Raw genomic sequence first — 23,086 nt, 5'->3', positions numbered from 1 at the left:
TCCTCTTTCTTCTTCTTTTTCTTCTTTTTTTTAATGTGGTGAGGCATGTAACATAGCCTGCCTTGTAGTTAAGCTGGGTGTATGACCTGTAAAGTTCTCTCTTGTTATTAGAGATTATATAATGGGAAGTTCATTGGTTTTGAAAGGCAGACCAAACCCACCCACGGGATTTCTATTGGCCCTTTAAATACACGTATCTCATGCCTTCCCCCGAGTAACTGTGTGGCTGAGGAGGGAGTGAACAGCTTGTTGGCCAACTGTAGGAAAACTATTAAGGATTGTCAGTTGGTCTCATCTGAGCTGGGGTCAGGATGGCTGAGAATCTAAAACTATATATATGAGATTGATTTTCCCATGGTGTTGCAATCTTTTATTTTAACATGTTTTTGTGTTTAGTTTTTGGAGTTGCCTAACAGTATAATTTCAACTGAGGCTTAGTTTCAACTCTTTTATTATAATCTGTGGGAACATGGGTTGTTTTTTGTTTGTTTTGTTTTTTTTTTTTTCTATTTAAAGGCACTATCATTTTGCCTTAGGATTTCAATGATTTATAAAGAGAGTTTTCCTATGATAGCCTAAAACCAAAATGAGCCTAACCTAATGCTTGATATTATTTTGAAACTGTTTTACCATAAAATTCTTACACTGGGAGATGCAACTCTGGCAGAGAATTTCAACATAGTTGCATAAATTGTGTTTCATATTACAACTTGTTCTCTACTTGACTTCATTGAAATTAATAAAAGGACTCTTTCAGAAGGATCTGGTGAGTTAGCATCATTATTTAAAAAAAAAAAGTAAAGAACTTACTCATAATGTATCCTGTGTTGCTAAGTTTTCAAAGTTAGCTATCTCAGCCACACCCGAAAAGCCCTTTCAGAAGACTGAAATTCACTTACCCATTTACATCGCCTTAGAATTTTCTTCCCGATAAAGGAAAGAGTAAAAGAGCTGAGATCAATATGAATTTTCCCTATGACATATGGTGATTTCATGAAAACCTAACATTTGAAAACTGGGTTGCTGCCAAACCTTGAATGTGAAATGTAGTTCCTTATTCTGTGGTTAAAGAGAACCTTTAAAGCCGGGCTTTCTGGCTTGGACCCTGTGGGTGCTAAAAATATCACCAAGGTGCTTTTTGTATCCCAAAGGGATTCCATCATCCTGCCTTACTTAGATCTAGAGGATCTAGGTTAAGGTGCGAAGGCTGCCAGGTCGTGCCGTAGCATTCTCCGGTGTCGTGGTCACACTGACCCTCTGCTGCTACGTTTGGGAGGTATATAAACGAGTTATTTGTGTGGCTGGAAAATTAACTCAAGGTCTAGTTAACCAACGCTTCTCAGGTTGTAAGCTGAAAGGGCTAATCCAGATAAATCTCAGCATAGCCCAGTAGCCACTCTGTGTTTATTACAGTTGTGTAGGTGGGTCTCGTCCATAGAAATGTACGAAGATAACCTAAAGTCTTCGTGCGGGGCCCAGCACACAGTAGGTATTCAATAAAAGCTCACTGAATATGAATGTACTTATATGACCAGTAGTACAACTGCTCACCATATTTAGTCAGCCAAGTTTTGTTCCGTTCCTTTCCTTCATTTCTGTACTCAAACGTTTATTGAGCTCTTATACGCCAGAAATGTGTGAGATATTTGAGATAAAAAAAAATTAATAAGCCTTCAAGAAGTGCAGTCTTCACTTGGAGAGGCAGTTAGGCAAATTATTAAATACACTCATCATCTGCTTTTTTTTTTTTTTTTTAAAGTCTAGGTACAAAGATGTCATGACCTTGTGGTAGTAACTTTTTTTTTTTCAGCCAATAGCAACTGTTGACATTGTATGAGCACTTACTGTGTACCAGCTGTGCTCAGGGTGCTGTGAGGTGGAGATGGTGGTATCATTCCCATTTTACAAAGGAAGGTGTTGAGACTCAGAGAGCTGAGCAGTTGGCCCAACTTCATATTCATGATTCATACCCAGGAAATCTGGCTGCAGAGTCCATGCCTTTAACCATTGCATAAACTGCCTCTTGTTGATTGGCTTTGCTGAGGAAAAAGAAAGGACACTTAGAATAAGTAGGAGAAAGTGGGGGGTCAGTACACCAGGAATAACGGGATCTCTTTTGTGGAGTATTAGATTTTTTTTTAAAAAATGAGTGATGATTTCGGAGTACTTTTGCTAAAATCTGTGTTGCTAAAACAAAGTGCCTTCATAAGTAGGCTAATTCTGAGAGCGATTTACCACGTACCCAGCATATCTTTCTTAGGCTATATGTGCCAGTCCCTGAAATGAGCTGAGTCTGAGGACTCAGTGTTCTTTCACATGACCTCAGAGACTAAAATCAACTCTTAAACCAGTGCGGGGTTCTGCCATTCAGAGAGCAGTGCCTGGAAACAGCTCAGCTCCAAGTAAAGTTTTCCATCGTCTGAAGGCCGTGTTCCTTCCCTCGTGTCGTGGCTCTTCTAACTAAGTTCTCTGACAACCTCATTCTGTCCTGTCAACTCCATTCACCTCCAGCCCAATGATTTTTTTTTTTTATAGTCACCACTACCAAACAGTTATTCAGACCCTGCAGCTCTTGTTTCTTCCTTGGCTCTGTCCACGTTCCCGATGGCTGCAGCTGAAGTGGAAGAAGTGAAAACCATCAGCTGGCCCTGCGCCCGCGTCCTGTAGGTGAAGCACCTCCTGAGAAGGAGGGCGTCCAGGGACAGGGAGCAAAGAAGCTTCTCTCCAGGGAGGCCCCCTGGCATTTTGTGTTAGTTTCAGTGCTTTGGGGGACATTTGTTTTCTTTGGTAGGGTATTTTTTAATGTCTTGGCCTATTTTATAAGAAAGGGTTTTCTCTTAACATGGCCCACTGTCCTTATTTGCTGAACAGAGTTGTCTGCAAGGACCCTGTGGTTTTCACCTCATGCAGCCCAGCTTTGGTCCATTGTAGGCAAATTATGATTCGGCTTGGTGGGTATAAATGCATTTCCAGGTATAGTATCCGCGGTTCTTTTTTCTTTTTTTTTTTATTTTTTATTTTCCAGTAATGATTTCCAAAAGCTGGATTTTTAATAGGCTTGTTACAGCTCAATGGAAGTCACCGAAGTTGCCCTCACTTAGCACCCACATATGTAACACTTAGCAATAATTTACGCTTTTGATTCAGTACACACTTTATATTGTTAAAAAAAAAAAAAAAAAAAAAAAAGCACATACAGTTTTCTTCAAGAAACCCAGAATCAAACATTTTGTCCCGGGCTTTTTTCTCTGCATATTAAACTAATGTGAGTGATCAAATGATGCGCTGTGGAAAGAGATGCATTTGTTCCCTGAGGGCATGGCGGCTTCTGACTAAATATTTCTTGCGCCCCAGTCTTTGTGTGAGCTTTCTTTTCAACTTGTCTCATCCTGACATTCTAAAATAACACTTTATAAATTCACCGGAAAGGGAAGGTGACCGTACAGTTATCAGATGGTGAACTCTAATCACGGGGCGTTCGCGTGGGTCGCCTGTAATTGAAGACAGTGCGTCCTTTGTAGTTGAAGTGCAGGGGAGGACATGGGATGCTCAGGAACAGAAAGGAGATGGGTGGACGGCCGCTTTCCTGGCACTGTGCCCCCTCCCGTCTGTAGCCGGGATCAGTTCTAGATGGCATCCTCGACACCTCGGCGCCTTGAGGGCTTGGGATGCCAGCTTGGGCTTTGCCGGCCACGCTACGCTACGTGAGTGTTTCCCGAGACTTTCACTTCCTGACTCCGGAGGAAGCCATGCCACCTGTCAGAGGGAGTGGGGGTCACTCCTGAGAATACAGATGTCGTTTTGGAGATGCAGCTGTTGGGGTCGGGAGAGAATATTTGTGGGCAAGATAAAGAAGAGGAAGAGACAACTTTCCCTCTCCGCCTTACTCCTCCCTGTTTGACAGCCTGGTTGTTTCTGCTTTCTCCCTCGGCTTCCTCTTCTCTGTGCCCTTTAGACGGCACTGCCTTTTAGAACTTGCTCTCCCCCCTCCCCCCCCCCGCCATCTTTCTGTGTCCTTCTTAATCCCCACCCTCAGCAGCTTCATTGTGGACCCGTCCCCCTCACAGAGGTATCTGCCAGCGGGATGGCTGCTTCAGTCTGAAGTGCTGGTGGCCACTCAGCACCTGCTTCAGAATCAGCCTTTGCTGCCCAGCAAGCTTAGCCAGACCTTCTAGTCTCTTTAGTTTTTGTTGTTGTTGTTGTTCATGTTTATTTATTTTTCAGAGGCTGGGGGGAGACACAGAATCCAAAGCAGGCTCCAGGGCCCAAGCTGTCAGCACAGAGCCCGATGCGGGACTTGACCTCACGGACCGTGAGATCACGACCCGAGCCAAAGTCGGACACTTGACCGACTGAGCCACCCAGGCCCCTTGCGTTCTCTTTAAGTGATAGTGAGCCCCCCTGTACTCCTTCTCCTCCATCTTCAGTCAGGTGGACAGTCCCCAGATCCACGGGACACGAGGCAGAGGAGCACCTGCCGTGTTCTAGGCATCGTAGTAGAGATTTCGTAAATGGTGTCTGCACCTGGGTAACAGGGAGAAGGTGGGGGGAGGTACCCCCTGATTTGTGGGTGGGGTGACTACGGCTCAGAGACAGCAAGTCACACAGCTGACAAGTGGCCGAGCTGAAACGCCAGCTGAGTCTTTCCCCGTCCAGAGTTGGGGCTTTGCTGCCTACCAGCTGGCTAGTCCAGTGCTCACTTACTCTTTCTGTGTGCAATCGAGGAAGACTTTTATTAGTCTCTTTTTCTAAGCTCTGGCATTAGCTTTTGGTTTTTAATTATGCCTGCATAATTGAGATTAATACTAAAAATCAGGAGGTCTCTTATTGGGCCAGTAAGACTCCTACGTATTTGAAAATCTGATTCAGCATTAGTTAGAATTTCTTTATATTCAGTCTTTTCAAAATTACTTTGCTAACAATCGTGTATGTTGTAGAAAATTCAGGTAATATAAGGGTCAAAAGATAAAGATCACCTATAATCCCACCACTTAGAGATAGCCACATACTAACATCTTCTGTATTTCCTTAGTCTTTTTTCCTATAAAATACACGCTTGCAAAATTGAGATCAGCCTTGTGTCCTGATTATTTCACTCATTATAATGTGAGCTGATTAAATACTTGAAAACATGATTTTAAAATGATGCCTAATATTCCATTTTATTAATGCACCAGGATTTTCCTCATTGAAGCACTGTCCTCTGTTATATTCACTGGTAGTCAGTGGATAATAATGGATATTATCATTTTGTAAAGTCAGCTTGGTAGTTTAAAAATAATGTTTTTTGCATTGAGTCCGCACTATCAAAATGCACCATTTTTAGGTCACCTCTTTGTTATTTTACATTTTGTGTATTGTAAAGATTAAAGAATGGTGTATTTTTCAGGGAGAAGTTGTTTTTTAAAAATTACTTCAAAAGTTGGGCCAAGTGGTTGGTGTTTTGTTCTGGTAAAAATTTACTCCTTTTGCAAATGCTTTGATACATCTATTTATTCAGTCAGCAGACATTTATGAAATCGTTCCTGTACAAGGTGTTAATTGCTGAGAATAAAAAGAAGAAAAGCATGCTTTCTGTCTTCAGGAAGCTTACAATTTATGCAGGTAACATATATGTAAATGTAATTTTGCTTTTAATGTAATTATAATGGTTTCGTATGAGTCAGCGAAATAAATACTAAAGTAAAGCTGCAAGCAGTGTGCAGGGAGAACACAAAGGAAAAGTGGTTAATTCTGATCGGTGGAATAAAGGGAAGACTTCCTGGAAGAGTTGACATCTGAGCTGGGCCTTGAGGCTTGGGTAGAATTTCGCTTGGAGAAAGCGGCAAAGGGCATGTGAGGCTGTGAGTATAGTATAATCCGACCCACTGGCGGCTGGGAGTGCATGGCATGTTGGAGAAAGCAAATGTTCCAGAGGGGCTGGTGTGTCGCGTGCCAGGACCATGGGGGCAAGAGTAATGAAAATGAGGCAGAGGGCAGTAGCAGCTAATGAACCCAGAGCTCGTAGGGGGTCAGACAGTCGGTGCTCAGTTAGTGTGTGCCTGACTCTCTGCTAATAAGTTCCTGCCCATATATAATCTCATTTGACTTACATGACAGTTTTGTGAGCTATTTTTAGCACTACTCAAAGATGGAAATAAAAGCTCAGCAAACCTAAGTGATTTCCCCCAAACTCACAAAGCTTGTAAAAGGCAGGACCAAAACTCAAATGTAGTCCTGAGATTCATGCTTTTTTTTTTTTTTTTGCACACTACTTTCCTAGGTGGAGATAAGAGAATAGAAAGCCCTGAAAACTATGTTAGGTGTTTGTAGGCATTGCTGGTTTTTCGATGAGTGATATTATCTGACTAGTGAAGATAATCGTAGTGACAGAGTGAAGGGTGAGTTGGGAAAAGATATTGCAAGGAGCGAGACAAGATTGACAACTGCCACAGAAATCCAAGCAAAATGCGTCAATGGTCTAAGTACTGTTGGAAATACAAACACGGGGAGAAGAGATTTGGATGGAGAATTCACACACTGGGAAGACAGATGACAGATGGTCTCAAGGCAGCGAGGAGGTCTGGATTAGGTTCGTGGTCTCAACTTTTTTTTTTTTTTTTTAATCACATACTCCTTAACGGTTACTCTTTTTCTTTCTTTTCTTTTCTTTTTTTTTTTAAATTTATTTATTTATTTTGGGAGAGAGAGTGTGTGCGTGAGCTGGGGAGGGGCAGAAAGAGAGAGAATCCCAAGCAGGCTCCACACTGTCAATGCACAGCCCAGTGCGGGGCTCGAACTCACAAACCATGAGATCATGACCTGAGCTGAAATCAAGAGTCGGAAGGAAGCTTAACTGACTGAGCCACCCAGGGAGCCCGATAGTTAAATACTTTTGAGTATGTATCCAGGACAGAAATACTACTATTTTATATTACTCTCCTTTCCAGCAGATTTTCCTGTGTATATCCATTTTAGAGGTCACTGGAATTAAGAAGAATGGTTGTTTGGGAAGGTTGTCAGGAGGAAAAGGTAGCAAATTAGAGTTTCGTTTTGGACATACGGAGTTTGAGGCACCTAGAGGAGCACAGTCATTTGGAGATGCTTCATTCAGAGTTGGAAGTGAGCAGTAAAGATTTTAGGAAGTAAAATCATACCAAGCCTCTGTTCTAGGTGAAATTCAGCTTTATCCTCAAAATAGAGCCCAGTTTTTTTTATTCCCTAGTTCTACTTTCTGTAAAAGAGTAATTACAGATGAAAAAGTCAGGAGTCTGTTTTCTATTATTTTTAGCTACGTAATCTTTAGTTGATTGTTTTAGTATTTTATCATTTGATTCTCAACTAAATATTTACAGATTTTTGAAAATGCTATCCCTGGTGCTCTAAATTAAAGAGTGAGTATTCTTGAAATAACTCTTTTGTGTAGTCTAAAACATGAAAATCTTTTTTTTAAGACCTTGTAGACTGTAATTCATTGACCTATTCAGACTTCCTTAAAATATTCAAAGGTATCAAGCCTAAGTGTCTCTTCTAAACAAAGAGATTCATCCAAAGATCAGGATGTCTTTATAAATGGCTTATGCTTTTCAGTAACTTTCTCAAAAGTAGAATTCTCATTTCCTTCTGGCTAGTCCTCTGTTACTGAGTTAATACCTATAAAGCATAGCCCAGAATACTTTCCATTTATTAAGACCCTACAATTCTATGATTAAAGGCACAAATGCTGGTTGGTGTTTTGGGGGTGGTTCAGTTTGGTTTGATTTTAATTAAGAATACTGTTTTTTCAACCTTCAGCCAACAAAATCTTTTACCCTTGATATTCAAAGCATCTCCCCCCTTGGGGAAGTAGGGATGAAAAACAGCTGTAGTTCCTCCATCTCATGAAGCTCAGTTCACTTACTTCCTTTTGTTTATTTTCTATTCAGCATCGATATCAGTGTCTGTGATGAATATTTATTGAATACGCAGTGAATAGAGGTACCATTGTAAGTTGATCACATGCTGATGTGGGAATGCACCTTTTCTTTCTTTGTTGCTTAATGGATAAAAGGCACAAAGAACTTAGGAGACTAGGTCAAGTTCACAAAAAGAATCTTTGGTTCACTTGGGCAAATAGAGCCTCAAAACACCTACGTAAAAAGGAAACATTCCTATTGGAAGAAATGGCAAAGCAAAGTCAAGTTGATGGGTCTCCCTGATCTTGCCCCTGTCTTTGTTAGACAGCAGAGGGCAGCAGCAGGAGATACTCGTTCTCCCGGAGCCATCAGCTCTCGCTCGCTACCTTTTTCCTTCACTGAGTGTCTGTACACACCAGATACAGCTGCCCTGCATTGACAGCAAATAGTTTGAGACTCTTGAGATAGATGATTAAAGCACTGAACAAAATCATGGTATAGACCGGTAGTTAATAAAAATGAGAGTATCTGATTTTACACCTTTTTTTTTAAATTTCTTTAAACGTTTATTTATTATTGAGAGACAGAGAGACACAGAGTGTGAGCAGGGGAAGGGTAGAGAGAGGGGGAGACACAGAATCTGAAGCAGGCGTCAGGCTCCGAGCTGTCAGCACAGAGTCCAACGCGGGGCTCGAACTCACAAACTGTGAGATTGTGACCTGAGCCGAAGTCAGTCGCCCAACCAACTGAGCCACCCCGGCACCCCGATTCTAGAGAATTTTTGAGAGGACAGATATTTAGGACTGTTAGTCATAAAATAAACCTGATAGTCTCAAAATGTTCGTAATGGTTTTACAGATGGAAGGAAGCAGGATGAGCCAAGCTACAGGAAGTGCTATGCTGCAGCGAGGATTTGGTAAATGTGAATGGATGGTCGCTGACATGTCTTCAAGAAAAGAGCTTGTTTCTGTAGCTTATCTGGATTCACAGTCGGTTGCTGCTTCGTATGTGTCTAGCATAAAACAGCAGTTACTGCAAAAGCAAAGTGATTAAAGCATCTCAAGACTTTTGTTCTAGTTCTGCCACTTTAATATTGATACGTGCTCAGACACCAACCTCTTGAAAGCTCGTTCTCATTCCCTGGAACAGAGTTTGCGTTTCCTTGTGCATTATTACCTCAGAACTCTGATCATAGCTCTTCTGCGCACTGTAGGTCACACCCTGCTAGTGAATAATGACATCATTGTAAAAGGTCTTGACCAGCATTTTATTATAAAAGATGCTGAACAGGGTAGGTTAGAAAATGCCACGTGCATCATGTGATTTCATAAAACTTTTGTCCGGTTCAACCTATGTTCATATACCCTGAGTTGTGACATAAAATGTCATCTCTTAGTGCAGATCATGTTTAAAGTTTTTGAAAAACACTGCATTGTACCATGCATCACATCGTCATGTAATTCTGTCTATAAATCTCTCCCCTCTACTAGACCAGGCACCTCTAGAAAGACGGAATCACATTTTCACGTTTTCTTTGTCTCTTAATTCCTAATACCAGGACAGATCTGCCTGACAGATACAAGGTGTTCAGTAAATGTTTGTGGAATGCATGCATGCATGCACGAATGTCACTTAATTTCTCTGAGCCTCGTATTTCTTTCTCATAAGTTGGAATGTTACCCACCGTATCTCACAGTGTTATTCTAAAGATCAGTTGAGATCATGTATGTGAAACTTCTTTACAGAAGAGTTATGAGCATAATCAGGATTATTGTCTGCAGTAATTTTGTCGTTGGGCATATAAGCCTCAGGAGTTGTAGAAATCTTAACTCAGTGTTCTCAGGATGATGTATTTTTTTGTAGTTCTGTTCGTAAAACTGTGATAGTCCTTCGTAGACACCGAGCTAGGAGACAGTCTTGAAAAACTGGGTGGGTGCCTTTTTTAAACTTTTTATTATGAAGCCTTTCCACATACAAAGCAGGTACAGGGAGGAAAATTTTTGCCTCTACCCTTCTGGGTTCTTTAGACTGGTCTATTAATGAAATCGATTTAAGATTAACAGGAGATTAAAAGGATTAAAAGGAGAAAGACAAACCTAATTGCCTAGGTCCAGGAGCCCCACAAAGACATGAGAGGCAGCTGAGGTTTCTATGCCACCCCGAGCTAAACAGAAGGTGGCAGGAGTCTGACGCTTCAGAGGGAAGGAAGACACTTCGCAGGGAGATGGGAAGAGCCGATATTTGGTAAACAAATGTTCGTCATGCCATCCGGAGCCAGTGGACCACAGAGAGGACTTCGAACCAGCAGGCTTTGCCAGCTCCCCTCAGCTCACCACACCTAGCTCCCGGTCTCTGTAGTTATCTCTGGTGGTGATTCTCTTCCAGGACCAAGCCCTCTACTTAAATTGTTAGAGGCAGTTCAGCGGGAGGTGAGAAGCTCTTCCTGACTCTCGCGAGCCCTGATTGTCTTCAGCTCAAAAGAATGCACAGGCCACAGCGGTGCATTTCGGGGAGGCTCATTCTGAAGGCACAGTTAGAGGGTGGGCTTCTGTGTTCTCACCCCCATCTTCAACAGCCGGCTGCTCGGAGCCAGTTTTGTTTCATATGCATCCTCTCCTACCTCCCCTTCCCATCTTACTATGAAACAAGAATAGATTTCTTTTCCCCTCCTCCCTCTCCTCCTCCTCCTCCTCCTCCTCCTCCTCCTCCTCCTCTTCCTCTTCCTCCTCCCCTCTTCCTCCCCCCCTCTTTAGTTTGTCAAGTATGTAGAAATTGTCTTAACATTCTTTTAAATGAGTTATTCTCTGACAGGAACTAGCAGGTAAACAAGATACATTATTTCCCAAGATTTTCATATGATGGTGAACAAGTATATTGCAAAACACAGATCACATTCCAGAGTTGTAACTAGTTCTGGAGGCTTAGTTACACAATTGCCAACTCTGTCCTCTTCTGCAGCGATGTGGTCTTGCAGAAAAGTAGTCTGAAGCATGATAGAGGAGCACTTTTAAGCTTCTGGAATTTTTGTTTTCTGTCATATAATATTCCTCGAGCTTTTGACCTTGAGCTGGGCAACAAAGTGTATCCAACCGAGACCTCTGGAATACTGGAAAGCAGTAATAAACTCTACTTCGAGACCACAGCGCAGGGTTGTAACATGGAACTCAGAAGTCAAGAGTCCCCTTAGAAGCAGGGAATTTTTAAAACACAGTAAATAAGAATCACTTACTTTATTAATTTTTATTGAACTTTTTTTGGTTTCATAATTTTGTGATTCAGGTCTTCAGATGATACAAATAATTTTAAAACAAAGATGTTTAATTCTGTCACATATTTTATTTATCTAGAATCTTTCTTCCTTGAAGTCAAACATGGAGCTCATTTTGATTTGTCATAAGGTACTGCTAAATTTTGCCCATTGCGATAAATGAGTCGTCCGTGACTTTTGCATGTCTCCATTGTCTTGAGGTTTTTAATATATCCTGGACATTTTTTCCCCAAATAAAATAGATATGAGTACACTTTTATGTTAAAATATTTCACGATCTATTTATACTAACATAAGGAGGTTGCCCCAAACCCAGTGGGGAGGGTTATGGGTCGGGAGTACCAGACAGTGGAGGTGAAAGTCATGTGATAGGAGTGTCCTGACTCCAGAGATGTTGTGGATCACAGATCTGGGTAGATTTCTTTCAGGGACATGACCATTTCCCCAGTCTCCCCTGCTGGATAGCTCGAAATCATCTTTTTCCTCGGTCATTCCCGGCATCCCAGAAATAGATCCTTACTGATTATTTATTTAGAAAAGTCTCAGGCTTTATCTTTTTCATTCCCTTGGCCAGGGCATCAGTTTTTCTTTTTATCGGCATACATCTGGACTCTGATAGCGTTGAGAAGAAACGAACTAATACATTGTGACCGTGCCATTTTATGTACACTTAATCTTCAACAAACCTGAGAGGCAGGGCCGTTATGCGCATGTCTCAGGTTGGGAAAACTGGACGAGCTCTTACAGGTGTATTCTGTTGCTGAGGAGTCTCCTGGCCCTGAGTTTTTCTGCCCCTGTTTGGTACGTTCTGTGCCAAAATACCACGATAATCTCCCCAAAATGTAACTCTTGCGTAATAAAACCTATCATTGCTGATGCAGCACTTTACAAATTACTAGGGAGTTTTCACGTTTGATTTCATTCTGCACGAAGTCCTCCACGAGGTTAGTATTCTGTTATTGCCTTGTCAAGTACCCTGTAATGACTTCTGTTTCCCATGAAACCAGTGATAAGCTCTTAATATTGATGACGTTGCCCGTTTGATGCTGTTTGATGCCGTTGTGTCTGATTAAACATCACGCCTCGCGGTGTAAACTGAGTTAACCTGAGCTAGGTGAGCTTCCTTGGGGTCCTCTTCAGGTGTCGTTCTCGTCTCTTCCTAACATCTGCTCACACACAGCTCTTGTCCATGTCGCCCTGCTTTTCCCTCACCTCTGTCCTCCCAGTGTGAACTCTACCAGGGCCTGGGACTCATTTCAGGTCCTGCCTTTTTGAAGGAGCCTTCCCCAATAATTTATGTCTTCCTGTCTGTTTTTTCTTCTTGATTTCTCTCATCAGATATGTTTCCCCTTGAATGTAATTTAAAAGTTTCTCCCCTAACTATAAAAATAATGTATTGCTTCATGTAAAAAGATTATATAGGATACTTGAAAATGAAAAGGTTAACTCCTGGCTTCCCAGGCCCAGTTCGTAGAAGTAACCACTGCTACGTGCTCTTACAGCCATTGTTTCTGGGCATAAACAAGAATGTGTGTGGGCACACAGTCACACACAGGCCTGTTTACACACGTGGGAGATAGAGATAGATCTGTCTTATACACAGACACCATCTTACAACTTTCTTTTTTCACTTGACAATGTATCTTGGAAAACTTCCCACGTTGGTGAGTGGAGGTGATTTCGTTGAAAACATTGCCTTGTTGCCTCAAATTGTTTCATGTCAGATCATTTTATGCATCCACATCTCCTCTCCCTTCGAAACAAGGAAATGGCAACCCCTCCGGCACAGGTGTAATTCCATATTCGTTCTCATGTCCGTTCCTTTGCTCTTTACTCTTTGTGCGTTGACTGCATATTTCACTGTTGTGTGCCGTGGCAGATTAAGAACGTTTGCCTCCCATAACCCCCAAGGAGTCAGGATCTAGTAGGTAAGACTCTACATTTATACATATAACTGTAACACAGAAAGAAGTTGACAAGTGACACAGATTTCTGTTACTGGAAATACAGCCCATCACATTACTTGAACAATCCTCTTCTTGAAAACAACCCCAACTATTGAATATGTATAAGAAAACATCCTCAGAGCAGCAAAGGACTGAAAATCAAAGGAAATCTAAGAAACAGAATCCATGGAGATTTAGAGAACAGAAGCTGCTGTTGCCCTGAGGGCATTTGATGCAGGCTAATTTGAGCTTTGCCTGCCTCATAGGTAGTGAGACTATACAGAAAGCTAGGAAATGATTAACATAAGATTCAGCATGATGATATTGGGGGGGGGGGGTGGATGCAGGGGGTTTCTGGGGCACTGAGAATTTTCTGTTTATTGACTTGGTGGGAGCAACCAGAGTAGTTTGGTTTCTAAACAGCATATTTATTTTTTGTACTTTTTAAAATACATGTTATAACTGACAACAAAAAATTAAATGTAGAAGAAGTTATAAAACAATATATATATTACAATCTCACATATGTGTATATATTACATAAATGGGATGTGTAATATATAAATTTTGCATGTTGATATAATATATAAATTTATGCTTATGTATATAAATATGTGTGTTTGGGGCTGCTGAAGCGTGTGTGTGTGTGTGTGTGTGTGTGTGTGTGTGTGTGTGTTTCATATACGTAGAAAAAGATCTGGAAGAGTATTCACCAAACTACTGGGGGCAACCTTGAGAGGTAGAACAGGGGTGGAGAAGTAGAAAGGAAGGAACTTCTATTTCATGCTTCACTGTTGTTAAATTTTTAAAGTAATCATCAGTGTTATTTGGTTGTTTTTTTTTTAATCAGACTTACAGAAAGATGTGGCTTCTGTCTCTGCCCATAAATATAAAAGGACCTCCCTCTGCCATGCTTTATACCACTTGGCACAGCACCTTCTTTTTCTTTTTTTTTTTAAACACACGTATCTTGTTCCTTTGCAAGACTTAAAGGGAACAAGACAATGTTGTGTTTATCTTTATATTTCTTGTACCTTAAAAAGAGAGAAAGGCTGTAGGCATCCAGTAGATACAACATTTCCTTAGAGGCTGTTTTGAATGTTATTTTGTACCTGGCACAGCAGTGGGCATAAAGTTGGCACAGAGAGTACAGGTTGATTTGAATTTAACTGACACTTTGTGGAACCTGTAGGCAAATGTGGAGTCCACCTTGCGGTGCCCCTCTTGATCTCAGAAAGCAGAGAAACGAAAATACTCTCTGAAAATTCATCGAAGAAATGAACATCAAAGAGATTAAAGCCAAGAGAGCCATTGTGATCTTAAGAGACATAAAGACTCCTTGGACAGTAAAATTTGACTATACCCTAATTGAGGGTATTGACATCTTAAAACTACCCAAACATATAAAATCTTCATCAGATGAGCATTTTCTCTGTCTCTCAAACAGAGAAAAAGAAAACCGATAGATTTAATTGTGGTGATACCCAGCAAAGCACCTTCTGAGCAGTAGCACCTGCCAGGCTGAGGCAAGCATCCAGCCTGCCTGGCAGGTGGGTAACCCTCTTGTAGAGAGCTGCAGAGCCTTATGCCGTTTGGTGCTGGAATCCTGTGTAATTAACTCCACTTGCTCTGCGTCCATGCCCACCACGCTTCCCTGCGGTAAATTTTCCTTCCCAAGGAGATAATTCACTATCAGGCTGATGGACATTCAGTACACCTGATTCTTCTGTTGTTCACTGTAAATAATAAAGTCGCCTTCTTCTTCTTCTTTTTTTTTTTTTTTTAATACATCTGTGTCTTGTGAGTTTTGTTAGCATGAGTCTGCATTCCTGGGTCCAGTCCATGAGATCGGGTGTCAGAGTCTGTGAGGCCCCTCAAGGTGAATACTACCTTGAGGGCATCTGTGGGAGCAGACTGCTGGATGTCCCAGGTGATGCGCATCCATGTCGCCATGCCTCATGCTTCCTTCCCATTCCACACTTCACAAGAATGATTCCTCCCAGAAGTAGTGTATTAAGAACATCTTCATCACGTGCACATCTCACTTAGTACCAAATTAAATGATCTCGGCGAGAGTAGACCCTTTTCTTCTGGGTGAGTATTACTTGTTCAGTTTGGCAAATTTCACCCCTGTACGGAGGGGTGGAACGTATACTGTAGATGCCTCATCATGAGCATCTCTGACAACTCATTTCCAGTTCTGGCTTCTCGGCCTCTTCTGGCTTCACTCCGGCTCTCATCTCATTGTCAGCATTGATCCTGGCATCATTCTCAAGTCACACTTCCTAACCTGGGTCTCTCTTGCAGCAGCGAAACCTAAAGAAGATGGAAGACACAATGAGGTCGACAAGATTAAGGATAAGGATGCAAGTAGAGCAGGCAATGGACGAGGTTATCGAATTTTTTTCTTCCGTTCTCATCTTTCTCTCTTTGCTCAGAACAGTCCCAGTAGCATCGGAAAAGGTTTCAGATCCCACACACTGCTACGGAAACAGTACAGCCCAGTTCTCAGTGACATGTTCAGCTCATCTATGAATATAACGGAACTTAGACCAGATTTCACTAAATCGTTACCCGCCATTTCCTGCTAAGAAGGATATCAGGGCAAAACCCATTACAACTCTTAAGCGAGTCCTGGAGGTTTGTTTTTTTAAGTGAATATGGCGTCAAATATTACGCTGTCGGGTGGGACTTTACTAAATTATAACTTTTCCCCTCTCTTCTCTACTTCCCCTTTCACCCCGGCTTCCAGCCAGAATAACTGATCACCAAGTTTCCCCATAAATGCATCAGGAATTTACCCAGAGCAGTCCTCACTTGTCACTATTATTTAAGGTAATACATTTTTGGGAGTAGATTAAAACCTCACAAAAAGTCCAGATAGAATAGTTGAATATAGGATCTTAAAGGGATGTTTGACAAACTTGGTTTTTAAAAACTATTTTTGTAGCATTCACGATTCTGTCCATTTACACAATTGGAGTTCTGCAGCAGAATTAGGCACTAGTGGATTAATAGTATGTATAATAAATTCATGGGGCTCCCATCTGTGTGCATCACGAGAGCTGTTCTTGTGTGTTGTTAAGTGATCCCGGGGCTGAATTGCTAGACAGGTAGGGTGGACCATTCCTGATTACCTAGATGCTAATTAACTGGTCAAGAGAATTCGCCAGGCCTTTGGACCCAATTCACCAAACGGGCTTTCATTTCCTTTGGATGAAAGATGCTGCTAATGAGGACAGGGTCCAATTCCATCTGTTGTAAGTGACGTTTGTTTCACACCTAGAGACATCTTAGATGCAAGATCAGTAACTACCCTGCGGACTCTGCAGTGATGGAAGTTAGGCCAGCTGGCATTGAAACACCAAGTAATCAAGCCTGTCACCACTCTGAACTACCTGTCCTACCTTTTGTGGATTAGTAACATCTCAGACCGAAGTTAACATTTTCTAAAGCAAACCAGGCAGTATGCTGATATGAAAACTTACGAAAAAAAGATCATATTCCCTATCTTTGTTAAATGTTTAATTACTTTAGGGGAGGATGCACATGGTCAGCATTTATTAAGAAAAAAGGAAACCCTAGAACTTTCAAAACTGCCTGTGTTTTTCAGAACTTACGTACATTTTATCATTTGACCAAAGTGCCTGATACGTTGTCAAGATTCCTGCAATTCGGGAAGTATGTAAACTGTACTATGAGTGGAGGAGTAGAGTGAGCCAGGGAAAGAGGGTCACCTGAGATGTGATGAGGGTTTGACCTCCCCCCTTCCTGCGCCTCCCTTGTCATAAGCCTAGCCCACTGCCTTCCTCTTCCTTTTCTCTTGCCTTTTGTTGAAGGTCAGAGTCTAGATAGGGAAGTCACTGGCCAGAACTGAAAAGACCAACTTCCCTGAAGTTGAGCAGCATTATGGCAAGCTGAAGTTTTCAATTTTCAAAATTATACAGATCTCTTCAGACTTTGATACCCTTTGCATGGAAACCACCCTTTCACACACTGACTGCATGAGGACCCCGTGTAAAATTGTCACGGAGACAGAAGTTCCTTTTTTCTCTCTCTGTTCTGCCTCAGTTCTTTGGTGGCATCTGTTTTTATTCAGGGATTGCAGCCCTCGACTCTCTGACCTTGTCTCTTTTCAGTAAAAGGTTTACCTTAAGGCTGGGTAGCGTCAGGGCAATCCCTGTGTGTATATGTGTGTTGTATGTATGTATCTACATTTTGGTTTTGCTAGTTTGTAATACACTTCAGAAGAGTCCTTTCTAATCAAGCATTTCTTAAATTTTTAGGATTATTGACTGTTTAGACAGTCTAAAAATTACCCTCAACAAATGTATATACACATAAAACGTTGGGTACAATTCTGTGATGTTCATGCACTGTTACTGCCTGTTTACGGATCTCCACTGATTCAGAACCCCTCTGCCAATGATAGAATTCCAAAGTTGTCTGCTTGCATGGTCACTTGTGGTATATGAAGATGTATTCATTCACCAGATGCCCATCAAATGCCTACTCTCTGCCGGGAACCATGCAGGGCACTGAAATACAGTGTAAAGGACAGTGGCCCACCCATCAAAATTTCCACCGTAATTGACGAGATAGACAAGAAACAGACAATTACAACACAGAACTGATGCAGTTGTAGGGCAAATATAGACTGTTTGGGGGAGCACATCAGACAGGTGTTTAATTCAGCTTTGGTTCCTCAAGAAGTTCTCCTTACAATGACACTGGAGTTATTCTCCCAAGTAGTAGGAATGCTATGTACAAAGTCAAGGGCATTAGAGACTTGTGGGTCATGTTGAGAAATTCAGATTTGATTTTAAAAGGACTTGGTGGAGGGATGATAAGAACTGACCTGTGAGGAAGATAAGAGACTGTGGCATGGAAAATGGGTTGGGACAAGCAGGACGGGAGGCTGGCAGACTCAGCAGTAAACCAAGCAGACAGTAATAGTGATTTTAACTCAAGTGCTGACTATGGATGAAAAGAAGGGGAGGAGTGGGAAGAAAATGAATTGGAAACCATAGAACTTAGCGATTGATTGAATTCATTGCTTCAACCAATACTTGTTGTGCTATGTATTAGGCACTCTTTATTGTTGTTGTTGTTGTTGTTGTTGTTATTTTTTTGCTGGCCACTCCTGAGCCCTTTGATGTGAGAATTCATGATTCCCTTTAGCTAAGGTGGTGGGGAATGTGTGAAGTTTAATATATAATCTCAGGTTACCATCTTGAACCAGAAGTCTATCTGGTGCATCCTGATGAATGGTAGCAAACTAGATGAGACACTAGATGGACAGCTCAGCAGATGATGGTGCTGGTCACCAGAGATGGAACAGATGTGTCTCAGGTGCTGGGCAGGAGAAGTGTTTCTTCAGGCTATAAATGCCGCTCCTGAGATTTCAGGATATCCCTGTAGTTGAGAGTCAGCATGTTTAATGACAGGTTGCTGATGGGAGAAAGTTTCTACATAAAAGTATTCAGGGTGGGGCTTGAGAGTCACTGATAGAGACGATAGTTGGAGCCAGGAGGAGTATGTAGAATGAGAGGAGAGGAGGGCTGAGGATTGGACCAGGCAAAGCCATGGAGAAAGAAGAGGAATCTGATGAGAAAGCCAAAGAGTATAAAGAACATAATGCCTGTTCCAAGGTGGAGCCTGGGGAACAGGAGGGAGGAGTGGCAGTGTGGCAGCAACAGTCAGCTTCAGGACGGTAGCGGGTAGGCTTCTGGTTCAAGGTGGTGGTAGCCTGAGCTTCCATATTAAACTTCACACGTTCAGACTCCACTTTGACTGAAGGGAATCGTGAATCTTCACATCAAAGGGCTCAGAGGTGGCTGGCAAAAAATAATGAAGACATTTTATGCTATGTGAATTACATCTCAGTAAAGCAGTTATTAACAAAAAGAATAATGATGAAAAATCCTCTTTTAAATGTATTCTGACATAATTGTTATACTTAAAAAAGGAATAAACTGTAAGCATCCCGATGTGTGGTGATGGGATAGGGTGGGGTGAACGAGAAGATGTCCACAAAAGGAGAATAAATTTGTACCCAGTCACCTACCGACTTTGTGTGAGGAAAGCAATGGAGCATCACATTAGACGTTAGGGGGAGAGTGCTGTTATTCCAATTCTACAGCCAGCTGGGCGTCATTGCTTTCATTGAAAGGGCACGAAAAGATCATCTTTGACATTGAACGACTTGCGAAAAATCCCACTTGTGTACTTGTCCTGAAAAACAAACAAAAATGCAAAGCCATGCTAGAGCCAAACAAGTAATTAGAATAAATTAAACTCAATGAAGGGAAGAATCGTAATAGAATTTTTCTTAAGCGGTATGGAATTAACTATGAATAACAGTTATTCATAAAGTAGTAAGCCGTCGTTATGCTAACGATAAAGGAGCCCTCAAAAAATGAATGTAACAGACTAATAATAACAGGGACCTACAATTATAAAAATGCTTCGACAGTTTGGCAGGCAGAAGGAAGATATAGGAGTGCCAGGAGACTCCATGCTATCTTACTATTGGCTTCTGTAAAGAAATAAGAAATGAAGAAAGCTGTGAGTGAAGCAGGGCTAGCGTAGAAATGGGATGGAAAGTTTCTTGATTGGCCAAGAGTTGGGGGAGACCTTTTAATATGGTTAAGGGACGGGGAGAGTGGTAAGGAGAAAACAATTTGGAGGCATTAAAAAGCAGAGTATAGTTTAAATTGAAACTGAACATATTCATTACCACGCAATATAACTACCCTACTCTGTTAAAAGACAAGTATTCAAATTGATTTTTTTAAAAATCCAACCATAATGTGATCCAGAGTCACGGGTTTAAAAAAAAAAAAAAAAAGGTATATAACCTCAGATGCAGAGGGAATTTTTTTAAAAAACAATATTTGAAAAGAATAATATTTTTAACCCTATGACCATAAATTCAATCTGTAAAATGAATGACCAAAAATAAATTCTTCAAAAATTGACTCTAAATGGCTAAAAGGGGCAAAAATCAGACTAAAAGAAAGATTCCTCCTCAAAAATGCAAGTTCTAGACCTATTTATCAGTCATTTCTGTCAGATCTGAAAAGAGCAGGTATTTCCTGTGCTTTCTAATGCTACTTCAAAGCACAGAAAAATATGGAAAACTTCCCTGTTTGTTTTATGAAACTAGAATGGCTATGACCAAATTCTGTGTTTTGTTTTTTTTTTCTTTTTTTCTCCAGAATTACGAACACCGTCACTTAAAACCAAATGTTTGAAGTCTTCGGTCTGATATTAGCAAATGAAAACCACCAGCTCACTGAAAGAAATAGTACCAGTGATCAGTTCAGATTTGTTTCGATAATGTAGCATTTGCTTGTCCTTAGAAATCAGTAAGGTGGTAATCACACTGAGGGGTCAAAAGAGGAGAGCCTTGGGGCGCCTGAATGGTTCAGTCCGTTGAGCATGTGACTCTTGATTTTGGCTCACATCATGATCTCAGGGTCGATAGAGTGAGCCCCACCTGGGGGTGGAGCCTGCTTCAGATTCTCTTGCTCTCTCCCTCTGCCCTTCTCCCCTGCTTGCACGCTCTCTTTCTCCCTAAAAACAATAATAATAATAATAATAATAATAATAATAAAATTAAAACGGGATGAAAGCCTTTTGTCTTCCTCTCATCCAAGCAGTACTCTGGTGATCCAAAGATGAACCCAAGTAACCAGCTCCCTTTCTTTGTGAAACTTAGTTCCAGTAGGAGAACAACAATAAATAGACATTGTTGTAATAAGCACACGTAAGATTTGGCTGTGTGATTAATTTCAAGTCAGTGGGGGAACGTTGGCTTACCCACGAAAAATCTTTGGAACCATTGGCTAATGTTTCAATAACCCTGTTTTAAATCCCAAGTTTATACTTTACATTAAAATACATTCCAGATGAATTGAAGAGTTTAATGTTAAAAATTGAAACCAAACTGTGGAAAGAAATAAACTGATTATTTATGCCACGTTATGTCCTGTTAGACCTTTTTAGTCATGTCAGAAGTAAAAGCGCTTAGGAAGACTTATAACCTGAAGGATAATGTTGCATTGCTTCTGAGACAATAAGGGCAAAAACAGCTACTTTCAACTTGCAAACATTCAACAAAGCATAACATGTTTGCAAGCTTTATTTGGAGGTTTTTATCTGAAAAGAACCGAAATATCCAGGGGGTAAACGCAACATCATTACTTGATCCGTAAATCCAGCTGTACCAATAAGACTAACTTTCTCAAGTGTTTGGTACTTGCCAGGCATTGTTCTGATGCTTTACATGTATTACCTCACGTAGTACCCAAAACAGTCATCTGAAGTAGTTACATGTAGTACTTTACATATTTTCCAGGTAAAGCTCAGAGGCACAGAAAGGTCTCAAGCTTGCCCTAGGGCACCCAGCTAATCACTGGAAGAGCCGGGATTCAAACCCAATCTGGTGCCAGTCTGCTTTCCTGATATCCCTTATGCTGTACCAAACATGTCTCTTAATTTTCTGACTTACTAAAGTTCTCAAAAAACAGATTTCTGATGATGAATCCAGGTAGGGGAAAAATTTAATCCGTCTGAAGAGTAAATTTGGGTGAGAGCTTCCCAGTTTGCAGCTAAAGATCCTCTGGGAGCCTTTGAGGGATCCTTTTGTCACCTACATCCAATCTTTGCCAGAAGATCTCTGGCGAGTGTTTGGAATTCAAGTTTCAGTTGCCAAAATAACTTCCAGAAAAATCACTCTGAAGAACTTTTGCGTAAAAGATTTCCCCTGTTTACCCCAAAACAAAGGAGTGGACTTTGAATGTCACTCCTTTCATCAAAATACATTTGCAAGGCTGTTTTTTGTTTTGTTTTGTTTTTTTTCCATTTGTGACTATGAAAGCAATAGCAGTGTGCTTAGCATGGCCCGCATTTAGTTCTCTTTTCCATGCCACTGAGGCTGGGAGGCAGAAGATTCCAGCAAGCAAGAACAGTCAAGGCTTACATTCTTTTTAAGCAAATGTTTCCCCCCAAATCTGCCATTATTTTAATATTTTAAGCTTAGGATTTGTAAGCTTATTTAAAGGTGGCATGGACTTTAAAAGCATTGAGAAACACTGTTTTATAGGTTTGCTTATTGGTATGGAAGTGTTAAGGTGTTCACAAGGTGTTTTTCAAAAACAGCTTGCCTTTCTATATCCTCCCAGATTTTTCTAGCCCTGTTACTTTTCTGAAAAGGCCTGAAATGCTGTTGCCATCTCATGATACCAGTGAATTTCAGTGTATCCTTCTATTTTTCAAAGTAAGTTTAGTGTATCTCTATTAATAAGAAATGTGGAAATGCTTATAGCGTAAAAAGTCCGTGATTTCCTTATTGTAATAAGTGTAAACACTTACTAACGAAAAGTAACCCACTTTTACTTTTTTCACTCGTATTCTCTCAAATTCAGGTTTGTCTGAAGTTGGTATAGCTATAATTTCTTATAATTCTCATTTATTTTTGTCAGGTCTCTTCCAGCCATTTATTAGTTTTCATATTTTAAATTTATCTGAATCCTGATCTTTAAATGAGATGTACGCTCACAGCTGATAATAATGTTGATGATAACATTAATGTTAGCATACATACATAGCCTAAATGTCTATATATATTACAATAAAACAGCATGTGCAACATCTCATTTTTATAAAATAGGATAAATGTATGATAAGCCATCTGGAAAAGAAGCTAAAAGGAAATATACACAACTATTGATGGTGGGATTACCAGTGATTTAAATATTTATTTGTATGTATATTCAAAGTTTTGGTAGCAAAAATGTGTTATTTCCATAATTTAAAAGTGCAAATAATTAACAGTGGAGTAAGATAGCTACAGGACAGAATAGACAAATGTCAATAGGTATCTTACACACCAGCCATACCCTTAGAAAGTGTGATGGGGGGGAAGGACAAAATAAATAAGCACATAATATTATCCTCTTTAGTAACATAATACATAAAATGCCCATAAATGA

The 23,086-nt window shown here is 40.8% G+C and overlaps 1 protein-coding gene across 2 annotated transcripts in view; it reads left to right on the top strand.

The window, feature by feature from the left end:
- Positions 1 to 23,086, top strand: part of NSMCE2 (NSE2 (MMS21) homolog, SMC5-SMC6 complex SUMO ligase) — a 216,565-nt gene that overhangs the window by 93,295 nt on the left and 100,184 nt on the right. The window contains exon 5 of one of the 2 annotated variants that reach the window (XM_049633493.1): positions 15,396 to 15,479. The exons of the other annotated variant lie outside the window; for it this stretch is intronic. Coding sequence (XP_049489450.1) covers positions 15,396 to 15,479 — 84 coding nt within the window. The remainder of the gene's footprint in view (positions 1 to 15,395; positions 15,480 to 23,086) is intronic. 2 annotated transcript variants of the gene reach the window in all.

This window comes from Panthera uncia, chromosome F2 (assembly GCF_023721935.1).
Source record: "Panthera uncia isolate 11264 chromosome F2, Puncia_PCG_1.0, whole genome shotgun sequence".
Taxonomy (NCBI): domain Eukaryota; kingdom Metazoa; phylum Chordata; class Mammalia; order Carnivora; family Felidae; genus Panthera; species Panthera uncia.
This window is presented reverse-complemented; position numbering and strand designations above follow the sequence as displayed.